We start from the raw sequence: 20,535 nt of genomic DNA on the forward strand, positions 1-20,535 counted from the left end.
AATAGCTCCTGCTCTCTTCTGTTTGTCTTTGTAAACTTTGATTCTGTCACCTCAGTTCTTTGAAGGATAAGTTGAGATGAAATGTGACTATCTAGGTAAAAGGAAACCTGCCTCAGTAGAAAGTTTTCCATGGGATGGAAAGTTGCAATGGTAGAGCTGAGACCCAGACGTGCTCTTTAGATTTCCAAGTGGTAGTGAGATGTCAAGGAAGCACCTTTAACCTGGATAAATTCAGTCTAAGCTGCCTTTCACTTCATCCATCAATGCCTGAGAGAGTTTTCATCCCATTTCAGAGTTCTCTGCGTTTCTCCAGGAAAAATGTTGAGAATCCAGCAAGACTTCCAGCAGCTTCTGTAACCCTCCAACCAGAATCATGGAGATACCTCTAAAGATGCTATTTGTGGATGGACAGATGGATGGATGGATATTTGTGCTAAAAAAGATGGATGTCTACTTTGACACAGAGGAAGAGGGCAAAAGGGTTCTTGTTCTTGTTATATAGAACAAAAAGCAGATTAGTCAATAGTAAAAAGAGGACTTACAGAATAAGAACTGCCTGGAAAAGATTGCCCTAGGTAAAATTGGTAAATCTTCAAACTGTTAAACCTTTCTTTGGTTGTTATTTATGATGTTTTCATAGGAAAGTTCAGTCCAACCTCTGAAGAATAAGAGCCTAAAATGAAAGCGATAGAGATTCAAGACTGATGTATTAGACCATTGGAAGTTTCAGAAGGATGAGAGAATTTCAAGTTCTGACATGAAAGCTCAAGAGTAATGGAAGAAAAAGGTGACACAAACAGAGGAAATAGAGGTGGTGAATCCTTCAGTAGTAGTGCTGATATACCTAGAAAAAAAAAATGACAAGAAGTAAATCCCACCATACAGAAAATATGATGGACTGATTTGGTGCAATCTTCAGATTCCCAGCATTGCATGCTGCATAACTGCATGGAATTATCAAATACTAGTGAGGCCTGGCTAGAAAAAGAAATGCTTTTGAAATCAAGATGGAAAACTTCTTTGATGTTCACTAGGTTTGGTAATATTATATTAAAAAGAACACAGCAATGAACTGTTATCTGGTTTGCTATCTGATTTGCTCTCCAGATTACCACTTCAATCAATAGCTCTCACATTGATTTTTCTAGCACACTGTATTCCAGTAAAAAAAGAACAATGCTCTGAGATGAATCAGCTATTTGCTTCATCTCTAGGGACTCCAGTGTGGTTTTCTTCAGGAAAATAAAAGCAAGAGACAAAGTACACACATAAAGATAATAACAAGACCCTGTCTGTTGCACCATGATGTGACACTGGATCCTCAGATACATGGGTTTGCCACAGCTTGCTGCAGCAACTGCAGATTCACCTGGAGCTGGAGGAAGCCACTGTAAGGATAACACCAAAATATTTAGGGGTGATCTTAATAATAATAATAATAATGTTGTCTTTCGGTTTAGGTGACTGCTATGGCAGCCAATAAAAATATACCCATTTTTAATCCATTTTTAACTGAGTAGCTGATCTCTATATATTTACTGTGACATGTAGAACATCAGTACTACTGCATTTTCATTTATTTCATATATTTTCATGTATTTGCATATTTCATGAAACATGTGCTACAGTCCTGGTACTATATACTATTGTCTGATGTTGCTTCTGCTTCTTTTAACTATGTTAACAGTTTCCAAGGGTGTAAAGAAGAGAGAGCAAAGAGCAGCCAAGGGTGTAAAGGAAAGAGGTTCAGTATGCAGAATCTCATTCTTCACTGTATATTGAAGACCACGTTCTGAACATACTGAGAGATAAACATACACTAAGCTGTGGGAATAGTGTGTAATTGTTAAAGCTGCTATTCTGAAAATACTGCTGAACATTGATATCTTAAACTGCAATAAAAATAGAATCATTAAAACTCTCCTATTTCTTTGTGAGGTTTTTACATCATCTTTTTGATGCTATGTTTGTCACCTCTCAGTCTAAACAAAAGAACACATGTTTTCATAACAATGAAGAGGAAGGAATAATGCATTTTCTACTTCATCATTGTTGGATAAGGATAGCATTTATGCCAGTTACAGTATGCTAAACCTAGAGCAACCCAGCCTGTCTATAGAAAGGGTTATCAACTTCTAGATACCCACCTGGGTAGCTGAGAATACTGTGTAGTTCAGGTTGTTAAGGTATTGAGGAGAGGCATTGTGTGCTCTCCTTTATTCTGTTTACAATGTATTTAAGATTAGTTGTGAGCTGCCTTGATTCACATACTTTCCTACCTTCCTACTGTTCCCCAGGAGTGTGGTTGATGTAGAAGCAAACTATGACAGGTGCTTCTTCAAGTCTTGGTAAGGTATTAAAGGCAGCACTGAGGCTGCTGTCCTTAACAGGAGACACAAGGACCTGTTCCACAGAGCCCTTCATACACCCACTTACTAGTTTAGGCTTGTACAGCAAAATAATACAACTGTGAGATCCATAGATATTATTGCTACCCATGCAAAGCTTCTTCCGTCCACAAATTATTATAACTGACTAAAATAAGATTATTTCTAATAACAATACAAAAACTTCAGCCAGTTTTGGTCAGCAGATAGCATGTCTCACACAGCACCTGAGTGATGTTCTAGCTGTTGCTAAGCCATGTGCTAGAGAAGCTACAGCATGAGATATGTAGGACTGGCTGACACAGTAAATTGCCTGTTGAGAGCTGCAGTGCCTCACAGAACAAACCAGATATCCCAACTTCTTTCCTGGGTAACAAATTGTGTTAGTCATTAAGGAATGGAAACTGAGGGTATTCATTACCTATAAAGACACACCTGGACAGTGCTGTCTGAAAATAATCCTGTACTGACAAGAGTCAGTCTGAAATGCTACTGGATCGCTATGGATCTTGCACCACTGCTAGCACCATCAAGTCAAATTCTGCTCAGATTTGGAAAATGAAGCCTAAATGTAGATCTTACCCCAGCTAATATTCCTGCTGCTTTTATGCTCATCCCTGGAAAGCACATAAGGCCTTTAAATATTTACCAAGAATTCTTATTTCCCCTTGTCTTCACAAGAAATGTTTCACACTTCCTATGATCAGAAATCTCATCCACAATTTTGGCTCCTCTCCTCACAGCTGCGTGGAGAGGCAGGAATTTTGCACAGGAGTGGAGTAAAAAAGAAACAGAGCTCTATAGGGCCAGCACTGCTAAAACATGCATTCAAGGAGTAATCTGCAGTGTTTGGGATTGAATTATCTGTTATCTCAAAACAATAAAAGTACTGAGGCTTTTCAAAAAATGAGCTTTTATATTAAATAAATAAATAAATCAATAAATTTGCCATCGCTGCAAGATTCTGTGGTGAGTATAAGTCAACGGTGACAGGCAGATAGCCACTTCCAAAGTGTGAAAACAGTAATTGCAAAGCATAAACCTTTCCCAGCTGTGCTGCTGCTGCTGGTGGTGGTGTCTTCTCTGGAAGAGAAGATCTGGACCCAGCCCTGCCCAGTGGAGACAGTACCTGCACAGTACCTTTGAGGGCAGGTGGGGTGAAGACACTCTGCTTCCTTTGCTTGGGAGAGGCACTCTGGGACTGGGAGGGAAAAAAACAGAAACAGTAAGAGATGGGCACGGGGAGAGATTACTGTTCATGGCAGATGTGGGTCTTGCCCCACTGCTGCTTTCAGAGGGTAGACACAGAAATTTCAGAAGAAAATTATATTGTATAAATCTGGTGCCAGCTCCTGAACTGGGAAAACTAAAATTAGATACATAGAATATGCATTTAACAGGCAACCTTTATGACTCCCAGACAAATCAGACCAAAAACTACTGGAGATTACACTTCGGTTAAAAAATTACTGTTAAGCAGAAAAGTATGACACAGCAAAATCAATTATGTAAGTTGTGCTTTTAACAGACTATGCAACCAATTCTCATAAGGCAAATAAATATTTATATATATTAAAATATTTGCAAGATTTACATTAAACAGTTTTTCAATTAATTACAGGGTAATCAATGATTATATGCATAGTACAACAGTACTGAAATTAATATATAAACTTTACATACGGAATATACATATAAGGAAGATCCTGTTGCATTTTTTCAATGTATTCTATTACTCCTAAAATAATAAATTCAGCAACCAATCACTTGGCTTCTAACTGGACCTGATTTAAGTGATATATTTAGACATGGTTAAACTTCCTATGGCTCCCAAATCACATCTAGGCACAGAAATTATTCCAGAGTAATGGCTGTAAAATTACACCCAAACTAATAGCAGTGTAATTATACCGAGGTATAGGTGGCAAAACCTAAGTGAAACACATTCCAGTGCTAAACAGAGCAACTTCTGCAAATGAAAGCAGCTAAATTGGTGTCTATATTATACCTACATGAAATATGTCAGGGGTAATAAAATTACAGGAGCACACACAAAGGTAGTTTTTGAAGACATAAGCATCATGCCACATTCCTAATAAAACTGAAAAAATGTGTACTTAAGCTTCATTTTTTCTCATCTAATCAATTTTTAATTGCACTTGGTCAGAACAGTGTTACCATTTTCCAAGTATTTGCTAAAAATGTCTTTTTCCCTAAGTACTTTGACTGGTTTATAGTATGTGAATTTTAATCAGCTCTTAAGAAAACCACTTTCACACAAGTATGGTCAATCCTATTACCTTACCTTATCACAGTGAATGCAATTATAACATTTATAAATAAAATATTGTCTTCTTCTGAAAGAGAAAGCTATTTATAAACACTGTGGGCTCAATTTTTTTATGTTCACCCCTGTAAATCTTTTTAAGTCTGTATCTGAGTCCAAATTTGAAGCAATCAATACCTCCTACTGCTATTTAAAGCACAGCCTGCTTCTCTGAGCAAAGGGTGGAGGAGAAAGCAATCAGGGAACTGCAGGAGCTGTGCAAGGGGAGGTTAAAATGTAGGACTGGAGGAGTCAACTTTTAACTCTTTGGCAAACAACACCACTGTGCTGCTTGCTGGGGGCTTGGCATGGGAAGAAAAGAGAGGAGTTTGAGATTCTTTTGTAGACCTACAGACTATTGTAGATCTGCAGACCCAAAGTGACCTGGCAGAGTGACCTCAAGCCAGATTTGATCTGATTTCCCTGGGTATGGCAGCAAGAGGGAAAACTTCTTTTTCCCAGTCCCCTGCCGCAGGAGGGAAGGAGAGATGGGCAGAGACACAACACAGCTTTACACAGCCCTGGTTTGAAAGTGTGGGCCTCACAAGGCTGTGTTGATGGTGTGACAATGTAAAGAAAACCATCAACTAGGATGAGCTTTCAAAGGGGTTTTAACAATATTTTACCAATAAATATGTTTTTAAAAGATCTTTCTCTTACCTCTGCCTGCAAGATGTTTGTTCTCTTCTCATCTTTTTCTAGCAGAGGAAAAAATACAGAAAGAGACAAGTTAGTAAACAAAGCATTTCCCAGCTCTTATGGCTCTGCCCTGAACCCTACAGCACTATTGTAAATAAATTACCCTTCTGACTTTTCTTTCTCTATTGCGTGTCTCAGGAAACTGGAGGCTCTGATGAGAATTCAGACATAAGCACTACCTCTAATGTACCTAACTCCCACTTTTTGTCCCTGAATTAACAGCAGGTGATGGAATGTCTATAGCAGGAGATTCTTTGGCCAGGCTTGCAGCAGGGTTCTGTGTTCAGTAAATGTGGCAGCTTTCCCTGGGACTGCACTTCTTCATATGCTCTAAAAACCTTGGTTGCCAAATTGTGTGCAGCAAACTCACAAAGGGCTCCACTGCACACAAATGATGCTCAGTAGGGACTTAACCTCAGTTGTTAACAATCTATACCAGTACTGAAGAGCACCTAGAATTAATATGTGAAATTAGGAAAACAAAACTTAACAAAGTCTAATTTTTCCTCTTAAAACCTTCATGACATTACTGGTGTATTGTCTGAAATAATTGCAGAATACTTCTTGTTACTGCTTGGTTTTGTTGCCTTCTTTTGCTTTGGACTATAGGCATGGCAGAAATGTTCAATACTAGAGATTTCTAGTGAAAATAAGTGTCTCTGAGAACCCCTCTAAACACTTAAGTAAAATCATACAGAGTGAAAAGAGTCAAGGATCTTTCTAATCATTGCCCTTAGTTTGTGCATGAAATTAAATTATGTTTATACTGTTCCAGTATAATGATATATATGTCCCAGTATACTGATCCAGTTAATGGCCAGAAAGTGGCTGTCTCCTGATTATGATTTCCCAAATATTTGACAAAGATCACATAGAAGCTTTGATGCACAGCAGTTTGGATCCCTAAAATAAAATGCTATTAAGTACAGAGACGTCAATCACTGACTGTACCAACACCCCTTCTAAAATTTTCCACTTGCAGATACTCAGTGCAATTTCCACTGAGATGTGGAAGGTCTGTAAATGTAGGTCTGTGGAAGAACTAGGTCTATGTAATATCACTTTAGCTAACTTATTATTTAGGTATTGGCTGCTTGTGGTGTGCTGTGGGGGGGGGGGGGGGGGAAGAGCCAGTCCAGGCAGACTGATTGTATTTTCTATTGTATTTTGATTGCATTTTCTATTGTATTTTTTGCTCTTGTATCTGTGCATCTTACAAACATTAATTGACTGACTGAATTTTTCAGTGTGTATGAAAGACATTCAAATGACTTATACTCAAGGATAAAAAGGGTGTTTGAAAACTGTGCTGATTACTAAAGTATGGTCCCATTGATACAGAATTAGACAGGACAATCAGGAGGCCAGTTCCTGGCACTGACATTTGTATGAACTTTGGTAAGGTGACTAATTTCTTCCTTGACTTCCCCACCTGTAAATAACTACAGCAGTCCCTATTTTAAGTATAACAGTGTCTGTTCTCCTTTGTAATGCACTTTGGGTAGGAAGTTAGGCTGGCTAAGTGGGTGATTGCTTATGTGCTTAAAATCTTTATTTTTAGTCATATACCAAATAGACTTGTACTTAATGATTCAACATGGGAATTTTTTTTTTAGCTCAGGATCCTGGATTTAGTTTCGAGGTTGAAATTTTAATAAACCAGGAACTTTTAGCAGAGAACAATGAAAAGCAAGCTATATCCCATTCCTTCCTGAAACTCTAAACTTGACCAGATTAAATACAGCTGTATTATATTCCAAATCTGAACATCCATCATTTTTCCAGTTTAACTTATTCTTAGCTGCTCTAATTAGCTAACAGGAAACTAATTACTCAAGTAATTTCTTGACAGTTTTTGTGGTTTTGTTTTAAAGTGGTATAATAGAAATTACATGAAGACTTGAAAACATATTTGCACATACCCAAGTCATTAGAAAATCAAGGTACATAAAGATAAGCTTGAATCTAGGTATAGACTATTTTTTACATCTGTGCAGAGGAAAAAAGCAGTTGAGGACTTTCCACCTGTTCTGGGTAAATAATGTCTGAGGCTATTGTGAGTTTTACCTTAGACTGTAGCACCTGGAAAAATAATCAGGGTTTCATGCTTTAGTCAGTGTCCTCAAGAAGGGAAATAGTTCATGTTCATCAATTAAAGGTTCAGTTTAAAGGACATTTCTATCAGTCCAGATATGTCTACAGACTTTCTAAAATGAAGTCTTATTTCTTTAAGGAGGGAGGGTTCTGAAAGTCCATCTACCTGCACACAGCCCATTTCAACATTACAGCTGTAAGCTGCAGTCTTCACCCAGGGCAAAAATCTCACCCAATCGTGGGGAAACCTGCAAGATTTGGCCAGGATATATTGCTAAAATATGGAGGAAGAAACACCATGGGATTTGTGTCCCATATGCTCTTTTTAGCAGAGAATTTTTGAATGCTTATTAACACATGCACCCAACCAAGGTGATGTAATAAGCTGAGCTGCCCAAGGGTGTCATTATAGGAGGTGATTTCATTATATGAAATTAACTGAGTGGAAGGATGTTGGATACAGCCAACATGACAACTACTTGACGTTGCTAATCACTTTTTCTGTGAATCTCCACTGTTGTGGAAATGGCATGACCATGCTGGGGAAAGCCTTATGGTTGTTTTGCAGTAAGATCAAAATTCATCTGCCTCTCTTCTCTAACTGGATAATTTGAATGCACTTGCAGCAGCTTATGCAGGGCAAGAGGTGACCCATTTTAAAAGACTTGGCTTCTGGTCTCACCCATGGGCTCTGCAGGGGAGCCATCTAGCAAAGGTTTATTTCATCCATCTAAGTACCCTGCTTTCTTTCCCCTTGGCAAGAGGAAATAAAAACTTTTTCTGTAGGATTCAGTCAGGCACTGAAGGAACAGAGCAGGCCAGTGAGTCCAGCTTTTACGCAAAAGAAACTCTGGAAGAGACTGGTAAAATTTTGGAGAAAGCTTCCTGTAGAGAAATTGGAAATATCCTTAGGGAAACAAAGCTGAGAATTTTCAGATAGGAATCACAGGGAAAAAACAGGACTTTGGATTTCACTAGGTTTTGTCACAGTGTCTAAGTTTTCACTTAAAATAATAAAGGCAATGGTCTTTAATTGCTCAGAGAATGGAAATACTTCTGGAGGATGTTCTCAGGAGCTCCAGGCCCCTAAGGCCACTGAGGAAGTCAGGATAAAGGATGAGTTTGCCTTGGTTGATGAGGACTGGGTTAAAGATCAGTTAATGAGGCTGGACATCCATGTTTATAAATATGTAAGGGGAGAGTGTCAGGAGAAGGGGGGTGACTAATAATAGGACAAGGGATAATGGGTGCAGGCTGGAGCATAGGTGCTTCCATATAAATATTAGGAAGAAATTTTTCACTATGAGGGTGACAGAGCACTGGCACAGGCTGCCCAGGAAGGTTGTGGAATCACCTTCCCTGGAGACATTCAGCACCTGGATGTGTTCCTGTGTGACCTCCTGTAGATGACCTTGCTCTGGAAGAGGGGGTTGGACTTGATGATCTTTTGAGATCTCTTCTAACCCCTAAGTTTCTCTGATTGTATGGTTCTATGAAAAGTCCATGAGCTACATGCCTGTAACAGATTTCAGTTAAAGAATGATTTAAACAAGAATGGTTTGAATCTGGAAGAAATGAGTCAGATAAGATACTTTAAAGGCACAAAGTCCTTGTCAGTCTGGAGTCTTTTTATAGTCCTGTCCCCACCTCTGTTTAAACGGTGCCATTGGAGAGACCAAAGTAGATGAACAGAAGAATCAGTTCAGCCCTTCACAAACTTTATCACAGGATATCATCAGGATAGCTCAACTTAGAGACAAATCAGATTAAGCTACTGCTATGAAATAGTACAGCCAGTTTAATTTCTTAGTTCTGATTAAATGCCTCTATAGCCAAACAGTGCCATGCCCCTGAGCAAAGTTTTCTCTCTCAAAAAAATGTGAAAGAAATGAAGCAATCGCTGACTGCTGATCAACATGCTCAGTGACAACAGTTGGAAGGAAACGAAGTTTCCTGGCTTTGACTCTGGCTTCACTCAGCCATCTCCTGTTGTGAGGAGAAGGATGGTTCTGGTCCTGCTGCCTGGCTGGGTGATGCTTCTGTGCTTGAGCAGTGGGCAACAGAGACCTCCTCCTGCCTTGCTGTGTGTTAATTGGGCACCAAGGCAAGTCACATCCATAAAAACTTGCTTTTAAATGGCACAGATCCACACAATCTTGCAAACTAAGAAAATAAACACTTTATTATCCATAGAATTCTTCATTCTCCTGACACCTAATGGCAGACAAACCTGAAATTTTCTGAAAGTTTGGTTTCTGTAATTTCACATTTCTATTTCTTCATCAGTAAAATAAGGGTATTTTAAAATCTACCAGCTTATGCCTCTGTGGTTTGATCACCACTGTTTGTACTTGCCATTGGTATCTGTAAAACAAGCTCATTGAAATCTGATTTAAAAATTAACTGGCATAATGTTATTCAGTTTTTTCTGATATCAAAGCTACTTTTCATCCAGAAGACAAAGTTAGATTAAAAAATGTTTCATGCTCTGCTTTTGTCAGAATTCTAAATACTTATTGTCAGGTCAGCTAGCATCTCATTGCATTTTACTAAACCACTGAGGTAAGAAAAGGAAAAAAAATCCAAAAAAGCAAAAATGAAAATGCTTATGTAGTTAATTGTTTTGCTTACTGGTTTGTTTTGGTTCTTTTGGTTTGTTTTTGTTTTTGTTTTTTTTTTTGCTTGTATCTATCACTGAAAACTTGACTGCAAGTCAAATAATTACATTTAATTACAAAAAAAAAATCCTGGTAAGCCCTCCTAGCATGAATATATTTCTGAAAATCTTCACATTGCAAAAGTATCTCATTAAACTCCAGTGCCCAGCTGCTTCAGTAAATGTAGCTGGAGGGTCAGCCATGTGGTGACAAGAGAGAGCATACATCACAATTCTGCTGCATCTCACACCCTAACTGGCATCTATATCACCACCTGGCCCTTTAGGGAACACTAACAGCAAGATTTATATAGGAAGCTTTAATAACAACATAGAGTAAAGAGGAATTTGCTATATACACAAGCACTTGCTTGCTTACTGTATTTGCAATTTAGGTATGTTGCAGAGGGGACGTCCCATGCTACCCTGACAGCACCATCACCTTTCATCCCTCTGGCCCAGAACAGACAGTGGGATAGCTTTTCCTAACTGTCTCCTGACTGTAACCTGCCCTTGCTAATTCATTAAATGTCACAGGCCAGATCAGTCAGCTGTCTGGACATTTAAATAGTATTTCCTGTTAAATTAGCCCATTTAAATTTACATCGCTCTGTATTTCCAGGCTTTGTGTGAACACCTCTCATAAAAGATCCTTCCATGCAGGAGTTTCTTTTCTTCACAGCTCCAGAGCCCCTGTTCTCTAGGTCCATGAGAACTTCATGAAATCCCTCATCCTAATTGCAGGCCTGGCTTCCCAGATAAAGTAACCAACCCTGGGAGAAATACACTTCAACTAACATTCTGCTTGGACAACCAGTCTAAAGACTGATGTTAAATCATAATATAAATGATGCCAGGCTTGAAGTTGATTCCTTCTAGTTGCTTTCTAAGCTGCACAAATGCCTCTTTGCTGAAGGAAACAGAGATGGCTTTCAAAGAACAATTGACTGAACAAAAGGAATGAGAAGGAGGTAAGTGAAAAACTTTTTTTTCTTTTAATCTTTCAGATGAGACACTTTCTGTCCCAGTATAAAACTTTGTTAATTACCAGGAATCACCGTAAGATGACCTTTTCCACAGCTGACAAATGTGGACTCATAGCATCAGAGCTGGAAGAAACCTGTGGCAAGACCACAGGATATCACTGTGGGAAGAACCTCCAGATCAGGGCCTGTCTCTGTGCTGCTTCTAAGACGTAATCTCAGATACACAGCATGAGTTTGTAAAAAAGAAACAAAGAAAAAAAGAAAAGAAAGAGAGAGAGAAAGGCAAACTACTTTCCCATTTAATGAACTAGTTCTACAGCTGGCAAAACTGGGAAAGAACTTATGTAAATTGACTTTCTAATCAGAACTCTTACTCATTACCTAAGCTCCATAATGGTAGCCACATTAATATTCACTGCATCTTTGAAAAAAAGTAAAAATAAGTAAGATAAACAGAAGAAAGCTTCCATGATCTAAAAGTTTAAATCCTTAGCTTATTGGGAAGGCTGATGGTAAACTTAAGTCTCAAAATCTGCAAATTAACATTTAAAAATTCATGATAAATATATGACTCTCTTTTATGCATGCTTATTTAGGATGATTCAAATAATTCTTTTACATTGAAATATACGTAGGAAAAGTTGCCTTATTCTTGAAGCAAATGAATGTAAACCATGGTGACACTGATTTTCTGGCATGAGCCAGAAGGGGAACCTGGGAGGCAGTGTTTCTGGCTGCCCCAGGGAGTGCTGGAGGGCCAAAATGGAGACCTTGGAAAAGCAGACTTTCACAGAGATATGGAATAAGGCAAAGGACAAGAACTAAAAAATGGACCTAAAGCACAATGTGATCTCTCAAAGTTCACCCAACTGTGCAGAAGGAGAACTCACCTCATTGTAAAGTTACATTAACACGAGGTCTATTCCAACACACAAGCAGATGTCTATAAAGATTACATCTTTGCTGTATGGAGTAAGGGCAGTCAGCATAACTCCACCTGGCTATAAACCTGCCAGTGAAAGAAAAGTTACATGAAGAAAACAGGAGGGCAGTGGAGACAGAAAGAGCTTTTGAAAGGTTAGAAGAGGCCCAGAGCTGCATAGGGCCAGCCTGCAGACACCATCAGAAACAGGTTCAGAGAGCAGAAAGGTCCCTCTGAAATGAATCTGCCCAAGCAAAACATACTGCCAGACTACTAAACATTTGCAAGTAATGGCTATGTTTTACCAAAGGCTACCAGAGCACATACAAAAAAATCTTCCCAAACAACTTGCAATTATTTTGCCTATTGACTCCAACAGGCATAACAGTACCCTAGTTTGTGAAAGGCCTTACCAGCGTTGAGAATTCATCAATAATACTAAATAGTACTAGCAATGTGTTACTTTCCAGGGGCTTGCTTGTTTTGCTTTCAGTCTATGTTTAAATGACATATTGAATGGGTTGAAGATCTAAATACACTTGAGGAACAAGAAGATCATGAAGAAAATTCCATGATTACCAGAAATAAAATACTAGCTCATCCTCTGATATACATTTACAGAATTTCTTAAAAGCTTCATATGCAGGAATCATTTCTGATTGAAAAGGGCTCAGAATTGACCCACCAACCACAACCTATTGGAGTTACAGCTGCAATAGCTATCACTGCAAGCAGTTCCTTTCTCAGTTGTGAGATGTAATAGCCTAAGCTCTAAAATAAAAACCAGCAGCAAGCAAAACTGAAAAGGTGAAAGATTTCTTAGCAAAAGCTCATAAAGACATTTAAAAAAATATAGCTAAATTTAATGTACTGGACACTCAGGAAAGTGACATTGGCAAGGGGAGAAGAAAATACAGACAAAATAATAAAGCTATTCCCTAGCCAGTGATGATTATTGCGGTCTTTATAGTTTCCTTTCTTTTGGAATAATATCTCAAGGATTACAGTGGGAATGTGCCCTAAAGCTAGTCCTGGCCAGCTGCTCATGGCTTGCTTGTGGTTAGAATGCACACACATAATGCTCTTTAAATATATGTATTGTTTTATGCATGAATCATGAGACCTACTAGTAATAGTATTTCCTGGAGTTTACAGTCCCTTTGTACAAAAAGAAGATGCAAATACCAGCTTTGTAAATTCAATGTTTGATTTTCTAAGTTTCAAACAGTCAGCAAAGGGAGGTGCCACAATCTCATTCCTACCATCAGCACAACTAAATGGAATGGAAAACACAGGGTAATCATTAACTCAGACTAAGTGAACTGTAATTTCTGAAGGCATTTTTCAGAATTTCAACCAACCTCACTACCTACCAGAGACAGAGGTTTTGGTTTATGTGTATCCACCTGTACAGTCCCATCACTGTGACTCCGATGGAATGAGCAGCAGTCCCACACCCTCCCATGAGACATGCTGCACACATCGAGGCCTCAGTCATAGCCTTGCATCACCATTTTAGGAGGCTCAAAAGCACATTTCTAAACAATTGCAGCCCTACTGTCTTTTTATGTTATTTCAAAACCAGAGACCAAAAACCTAGTGGTGATTTGAATCAAAAAATCTATGGGATTCATTCTCCCAGACCCTCTTCCAGTCACTCAATTCTACATAAATTCCTCTTTAAAGAGAGGTTATAAAATTGCACTTAGTGATACAAACCTGTTTCAATCAGACCAGCTGGATTTGTAGGTTAAATCTGCTGTCTTGCAGATCCTAATGTAACAAGGAGAAGGTGGAGCAAGTGCTGCAGCTATGTGATGGCTGATCCCAGTACTACTGGGTGGTGGTCAAAGACTGAGCAGAAAAAATTCATCCAGATCTTCTTAGCTTTGTACCACAGTCTGAGAGCAGCCATGGCAGGGAGCTTCAGAAAGATGTGAAGAAAATACTGGCAATACAAGACTCTTTTCTGAGCAGTAGAGGCTCAGTGCTGAAATGTTTAGGGTATGGAATGTCTTGGTACTAGGATGAGCTGTACTGTAGGATAAAATAGGACTCACTGATTTATTGAGTTTCCCATCTGCCTTGCTCAAGCACTGTTCTGTCCTGCTTGACTCTTCCCTGCTGGTCTCATCAGAATGAAGGACATGGCCTTAGATGAAAAACACAGCCTTTAAAATGAATGTTTGTCTACTTAACACTGCTAACTCTGTAAGTGCTTTTTGGTTCCACACAATGAATAATGCCAAGACATTAATTCTGTGGTACTTCAGCATCCCAGGTATCTCATGGAAAACATGAACAAAGAGAGAGCACATAACTGTGCATCATTCTCCTAATAAATTACCTCAATCCCCCAGTAAAGCCATTTAAGAAACACATACAAGTCATGACTTGAAATACAGACACATGAATAGGATTTTGAGGGGGAAAAGAAGAAAACAGAGCTCCTTCCATTAGACATACAATTTAACTCTACCCTAGAATGCCTTAGACAACTGTAAAAAGAGACTTGGTTGGTCCAGCTGACCTTGTCTCCACCAGCTGGTGACAGACTCAGAGGAAAGTAAAGCTAAACTCTACATTCCTCTGCACTCTCCCTGAATTTCCACAGTCCAGCCTCATTTAGTTGGCAAAAAGCTTTCATGATTTGTAGCTTCATTTTGCTATCTGTCTTCGCTAACTTTTGGATTCATGAAACTCCCACTTTCAGCACATTTTAAAGAGAGGCTTTAATTGCAGCCACTCCATATAGAGTTAAACCTTTTCTCTGAAAGCTCAATAAATGGGGCTATCTTGATTGATGCTTTAAGTGCAACCCCTCCACAGTATTCTGAACATAATGAGGTTAGAGCTAAAAGCTGGAATCTCTCTCATCTGTCTGCATTATCTATTTATTCCACACACGTCACCATGGTAAATGAGTGCTGCATTAAGTACTAAATAGGAGAGCTCAGACAAATCCTGTGTTGTGGTTTATTTTTGTTTTTTTTTCCCCTCAGCAATGCTGATACATTTATTAATGGATTTTAGTTTATGACCTGATGGGGAAAAAAAAATAAGTATAAGTGCATTATTGAGGTATACTTTAAACATAATCACAAAAAACCCCTGTGACATTCTTATTCGAAATATTTTGTCTTATGATACTCAAATGGACTTAATTTCAAATAGCCTCTAAAATTTTTTACCATTCAACAAAACCCATTTAAAATTCAAAATACATGTTTGCTCCAGCACAAACCAGAGCCATTTTGATCAAAACTAACTCCAAAATTGTATATGCATACAGCTGTAATACATACAGCTCAAGTACTTTGACTATGAGTAGTAATTAATTACACCCAGGCATTTTTTTAAATAGAAAGGTTCACCATCGACTCAGAGCTCTCACCTAAACAAACTGTGTGAACTGTACAATTATTTGACACAGTGCAAATCTGTTTGAGTTCCTCTAGTGAAATATGAAGCCTTATGAATGCAGCAGAGTTAGCAGCTGCCCAGCTAACATCCTCACTGGGTTAAAGAGCTGTTCTCTGCCCAAGACACACCTCTTTGGCATGTTCACACACACAAAAGTGATAACAGAGGCAAACAGTCTGAAAGCTTATCAGTCCTGATGCTAAATAATCAAGCAGCTGGAGATCTGTAACATGAAGCCATAGATACTAAAAATTATTTGCAAATAATCTCCTGCGGTGGAAGAAGGTTGTTTCTATGGTGCTGCTGGATAATGAACCCGGAAAACAGATGAAGAGTACAAGGTCCAACTCTAAAAATACCCCCTTTGCTTTCAGATAGGTCCATGGGCATTGACCCTTCCCACACAAAACTGACAGGAGGCAAGGGGCAGGAGGAACAAAGTGCACATTAGGGGCTCAGCTGATAAATAAAAAGTATATCAATTCACATGTTGTGGATTTAAAAGTGGAACAAGAGAAATGGATACATGCAATTCTACTCAAATCAGGAGCAAGTAAACAGGTTTGGTTTGGTTTGTTTTTTTTTTTTTGTTTGTTTTTTGTTTTTTTTCCTTTATGGACTCTCACTTGCACCCCTTCTCTGATTTAGGTCAGAAATCCATGTCCTGGTTGTGAATATCCAACCTCCACCTCCAGTCTGCCAGGCTGGCCCGGGTCTTGCCACAGACCAGAGATTTTTCAGGTGGTGTTTTCCCCCTTTCTCACCAAGGGCAGGCAGTGAGCACGAGGGACTCCTTATTGTGAGTAAATGCACTCACTCCAGCCAACAGTCAGTAGAAGCTCATAGGTGCTATGTGTCACATAAAACTTACCTATTATTAAACATTGAAGAAGAAGGAAGATGGATTAAACCAAACATGAACAATTTTGTAAAATAAGCTAATTTTGACCAAAAACCAACTTTTTGGTCTGACCCCTTGTATATACCCAAATAAAAGAACATCTGAGCATAATGTATATAGGTAAGAAAAAGGGACGAAGTTTGTCACTGAACATTTGTAGTCACCCATCAGCCTCCAAACACCAAAGTATTTTCAAGCACAGGCATTTTTGTTTCTGTTCTGTAATTTCAGTCACCTGTCAGGTCTTAAATGTTTGTTTTACATATTTCATTGTTTGGTTGCATCAGATAGTCCTTTACAGCACAGGCCTAAAGCAATCCTAGCTTCCTGACCAACAGATTCCCTGAGCATCCTGGTGCCACTGGCAACACACACTGAGCTGTACCCATTCTGTGCTGAGAGAGGACACAAATACTCTTTATTGCTTATTGCCACAGCTCCATGAACCCCTAGACTGAAATAAAAACAGAAAGGTCATTTAAATGACGTCCACATTTAGCATACAGAAAGGCTAACTATTCTGACAAAAAAAAAAAAAAAAGGTAATGACATTTTTTATTAATGTACTGATTTTATAAATGCTTTATTAGACATTAGAAGCTTAAATTTGCAATTGGCAACAGCTGCTATTTGGCTTGCTCACTTTCTACTTCCTCAACCAAAGCAAGCAGTATGTCCTCAAGCTTTTGAAAAACATATCAGTTTTCATGAACTGTGAGACCAAGAGTTCTCTGCTGAGTTGAGCTTCAGCAAGACTTCTGCCTGAGAAAGTATAGCAGGACTGCTTCACAATGCCCAGATATAGCTGCCTCCTACCTAGTAGGTCTTTTTAAATTCCAGTTAATTTTGCCTCCGGAGACAAAAAAATGTGACCATTAGACATAAAACAAACACGTTCATCCACCCAGAAGCATCATTTAACAAATACTAGTCACAAATGTTGAAGTTGAGTTGAGTATATAGCATTTACCCCCTCAAAGATGTGGTGCTGGTACAGTTTGCATCATCAGAAAGCACATCTGTATGTGGTAATGAGATTTATTGTATGGGAAAACCCTGTGCATGTCTAGAATCAATTTACTGTGTAAAACCCCATATACTTTGGGTTGTTGTGGGACTGCCACAGGGGTAAGGATAGTTCTTCCTCCTAGTGCCCATCTGTGTTTGCTACTGCACTAAATATTTGGGCTGCTCCAGAGGCACCTCAGCAGACCTCTGGGAAAGAGCTAGTAAACTGAAAGCCATGAATCCCTGCCTGGACCATGAAAAATCAGCTGGGAACAAGACTGTTAATGTCCAAAGACAAGCTGTAAGTGAGTTCCTTGCCTGGTGACAGGTACAGTTTGCTAATCTTCAAGTCATGATTTCCAGCCTTCAGAAAACTCAGATGTATGGAGAAGGACATGGAATATGTGTTTTATATTTCTGCCCTGAAATGAGATTTGTACAATAGAAAAAGGCAGCTCTGGAGAAGAATGATCAAAACACGTTGCTATTTTTTTTCTTATTTTCCAAACACACTTACATTAGGAAGAAGCAAAACCATACAACTGAGTAGAAAGGAGATCTGGAAACAGCAAGTGCACAGAAAGTTCTGAAACGCAGACTTATCCCAATGTTTACTGATATTGCAATCCTTCAAGAATACTGAACACTTTGACACAAGCTGAACAGCCTTTGCCAGCCAGATTGTTTGATTTTCTGTTGGCTGTGTGACAAAGCCAGGCCATCCTGGCATTGTCTTCTGATCAAAGTGAACCCTAATGGCATTAAGCCTGAGCTGTGGTCTGACATGTTTTTCTCCTTGAACCATCACTTCTCTGAGCTGCTGCCAGATTTTTCTTGAGCTGAAGTAGTATGATGTTCAGCAAGTTTAAAGCATGATTAGACTTGTATTTCCAATAAAAATAATTGATTTTCATATTTTTTTTTTCTGCTGTGCTTGGGAAGGGGACAGGAGGATGTGAGAATAATGGTGATTTCAGCTTCTGGTGGCTCCAGCAATATTGCAAGAGAAAGAGGAGATAAGAGAGCTTTAGCAATTTTTGGATTAAGTTCTTGAGCAGCTTAATAGTTATGTGTATCTTTAACACTTTAGCTATCTTTAACACATATACTTATGTTCCTTTTTGAAAGTACGGATATGGAACAACTGTTGCTATGGCAGGAGTGTTGGGTTACTGGGGCAGACATCCAGGCATCCTGTACAGGATGAGATGCTGCATGTTTTCATAGTTCTGACCCCTAATACTTGTTTTTTCTTTCACAGATGGTAAAAGATTCTAGCTCCAAATAAAAATAAAACTGATTAGATATTATGAAATCAAACAAGAGATGCTCACAAAATGTAACTCCACTGATGGCAACTGAAGCACAACAGAGTTAACTTCATAACCTGAGTCTCAGTTTTCTAGTGTCAGCTTCTGTGCTCATCTGTGACATAACCCATCATAGAGCACTTTCCAGAGCACTTACAGAGCACTTACAGAAAGAGTTAAGAGTATTCATTGCAGGCTTCTCAAGTCTGCACTATCTGCTCTAATTCAAATTTCTGTTCTCTTGGCCTTGATTACAATTAGATATGATGCCAACCAGAGTGAACAGAAGAAAAAGCATCAGTCAGTCATGGTAAAGGTGAATGTTAGCTCCTACGGTCACATCTATCTCCTGCCTTTAAATCACTTAGCATGATCTAGCCCTTATTGTCTGTCTGGAAGCAAGGCATCCAAGCAGACTCTTCTTACAGTTTTTAAGTAGCTGTCATTACTTAGCCTTAGAAGATCTGCACTTTATAAGCACAATAGACATGAATTCAATCAGTGCAGGCAGATTCCTGTCAAAGCTGTAGTAGACATCAAGAACAGATGAGAAGGCTTAGAAGAAAATAACTGTTTTAGATCTTTGTACTACATAGCTCAAACTGAATTTATTATGAAGTTCCGGAATGTCCAAACACATTTTACTGCCTTCTGGTTTCCAGATAGCTCTGCAACCAGGACACCAGAATACCACAAAAATGACGTGGTTGTTTTGTTGTTTTTTTTAACTCCTGCAATCAGAAGCTGTTGCAACAGAGGGATATAGAACAGTCTGATTCTCTGAAAAAGGCTGTCATTCTTTTCAAAATAGAAGTAGATTAGATAACTTGAGTTATCCAGGGGCATCCAAACATTTAGAACTGCATTAGGACACACATTACAAGCCCTTGGAAGCACATCCTTCACTAACTGTTCCTAATGAGGGAATTCGAATATTCCACTGGGTAAAATTCAAGAGACAGGATTCTGGTTTAGCCCAACTCTAATTTAATAGGTGGCTTTGACAGTATCACTTAAATTCTTTGCTGCTCAGTTTCCCTGTTGACCTTGAGAATCATGCTTCTAAGGCAATCTGCTGTAGTTTCAAGCTCCCATCCTTACAATTATTATATTATTCCCTGTAAATATATACAGTGGTGAATTTAACATTTTCGGAGACAAGTGGTTACTCAGCATCCCACTAAACTCTATTCAAAATCCAGTAAGAATCCACCTATGGAGTCAGCAAGGTCTCAAGAGCCCCTGGACCTAGCTGACCCCTCTGAAAGTTGAAGTTACACAATAATTTCACAAACTGCACAACACTTTGCAAGATCAAGCCCATAAGGAACTTTTTATTATTTATACTTCTAATGCAAAGCTATTGTCTGCCTTTCCAAACTGTCTTTGCAGTCCTTGTATTCAGTGGGTTTACACAGCTACACCTTCAAACCCTATTCAAAAGAGCTGCCTGTACCAAGCACACCAGATGGAAATGCACACATGCATGCTCATGCATAAACCACATGTTGGGATGCAGAAAAATTAAGGTGCTTTTAAAGTTTTTATTTTATCTGACTTTATGGAAAACCAAAAAAACCAAGACAAGATTATATTTTAACCAAGATTACCTTCATTTATATTAGTTCCCAGTATATAGTAAGAGGCGACAGTATCTAAATGAATAAATCTAACAAGTGAAGAAGGTGAACATGGAAGCTCGTGGGCTGATAAGGAAGCTGACTGATACTTGCAGCAATCCTGACTCATAATGAAAAAATCTGTATTTAAAGATCTATTATGAACATTGCAGGAAAGGAGATAGCAGACATGCACACTTTGTT

General features: G+C 38.8%; 1 protein-coding gene across 1 annotated transcript in view; it reads right to left on the reverse strand.

The window, feature by feature from the left end:
- The window catches only part of PPP1R1C (protein phosphatase 1 regulatory inhibitor subunit 1C), a 46,806-nt gene that overhangs the window by 22,244 nt on the left and 4,027 nt on the right, over positions 1-20,535 (reverse strand). Inside the window, exons 3-4 of the mRNA XM_071747197.1 lie at positions 5,374-5,411; positions 3,528-3,588 (exon numbers count right to left, since the gene is read on the reverse strand). Coding sequence (XP_071603298.1) covers positions 3,528-3,588; positions 5,374-5,411 — 99 coding nt within the window. The remainder of the gene's footprint in view (positions 1-3,527; positions 3,589-5,373; positions 5,412-20,535) is intronic.

This window comes from Heliangelus exortis, chromosome 6 (assembly GCF_036169615.1).
Source record: "Heliangelus exortis chromosome 6, bHelExo1.hap1, whole genome shotgun sequence".
NCBI classification, from domain to species: Eukaryota; Metazoa; Chordata; class Aves; order Apodiformes; family Trochilidae; genus Heliangelus; species Heliangelus exortis.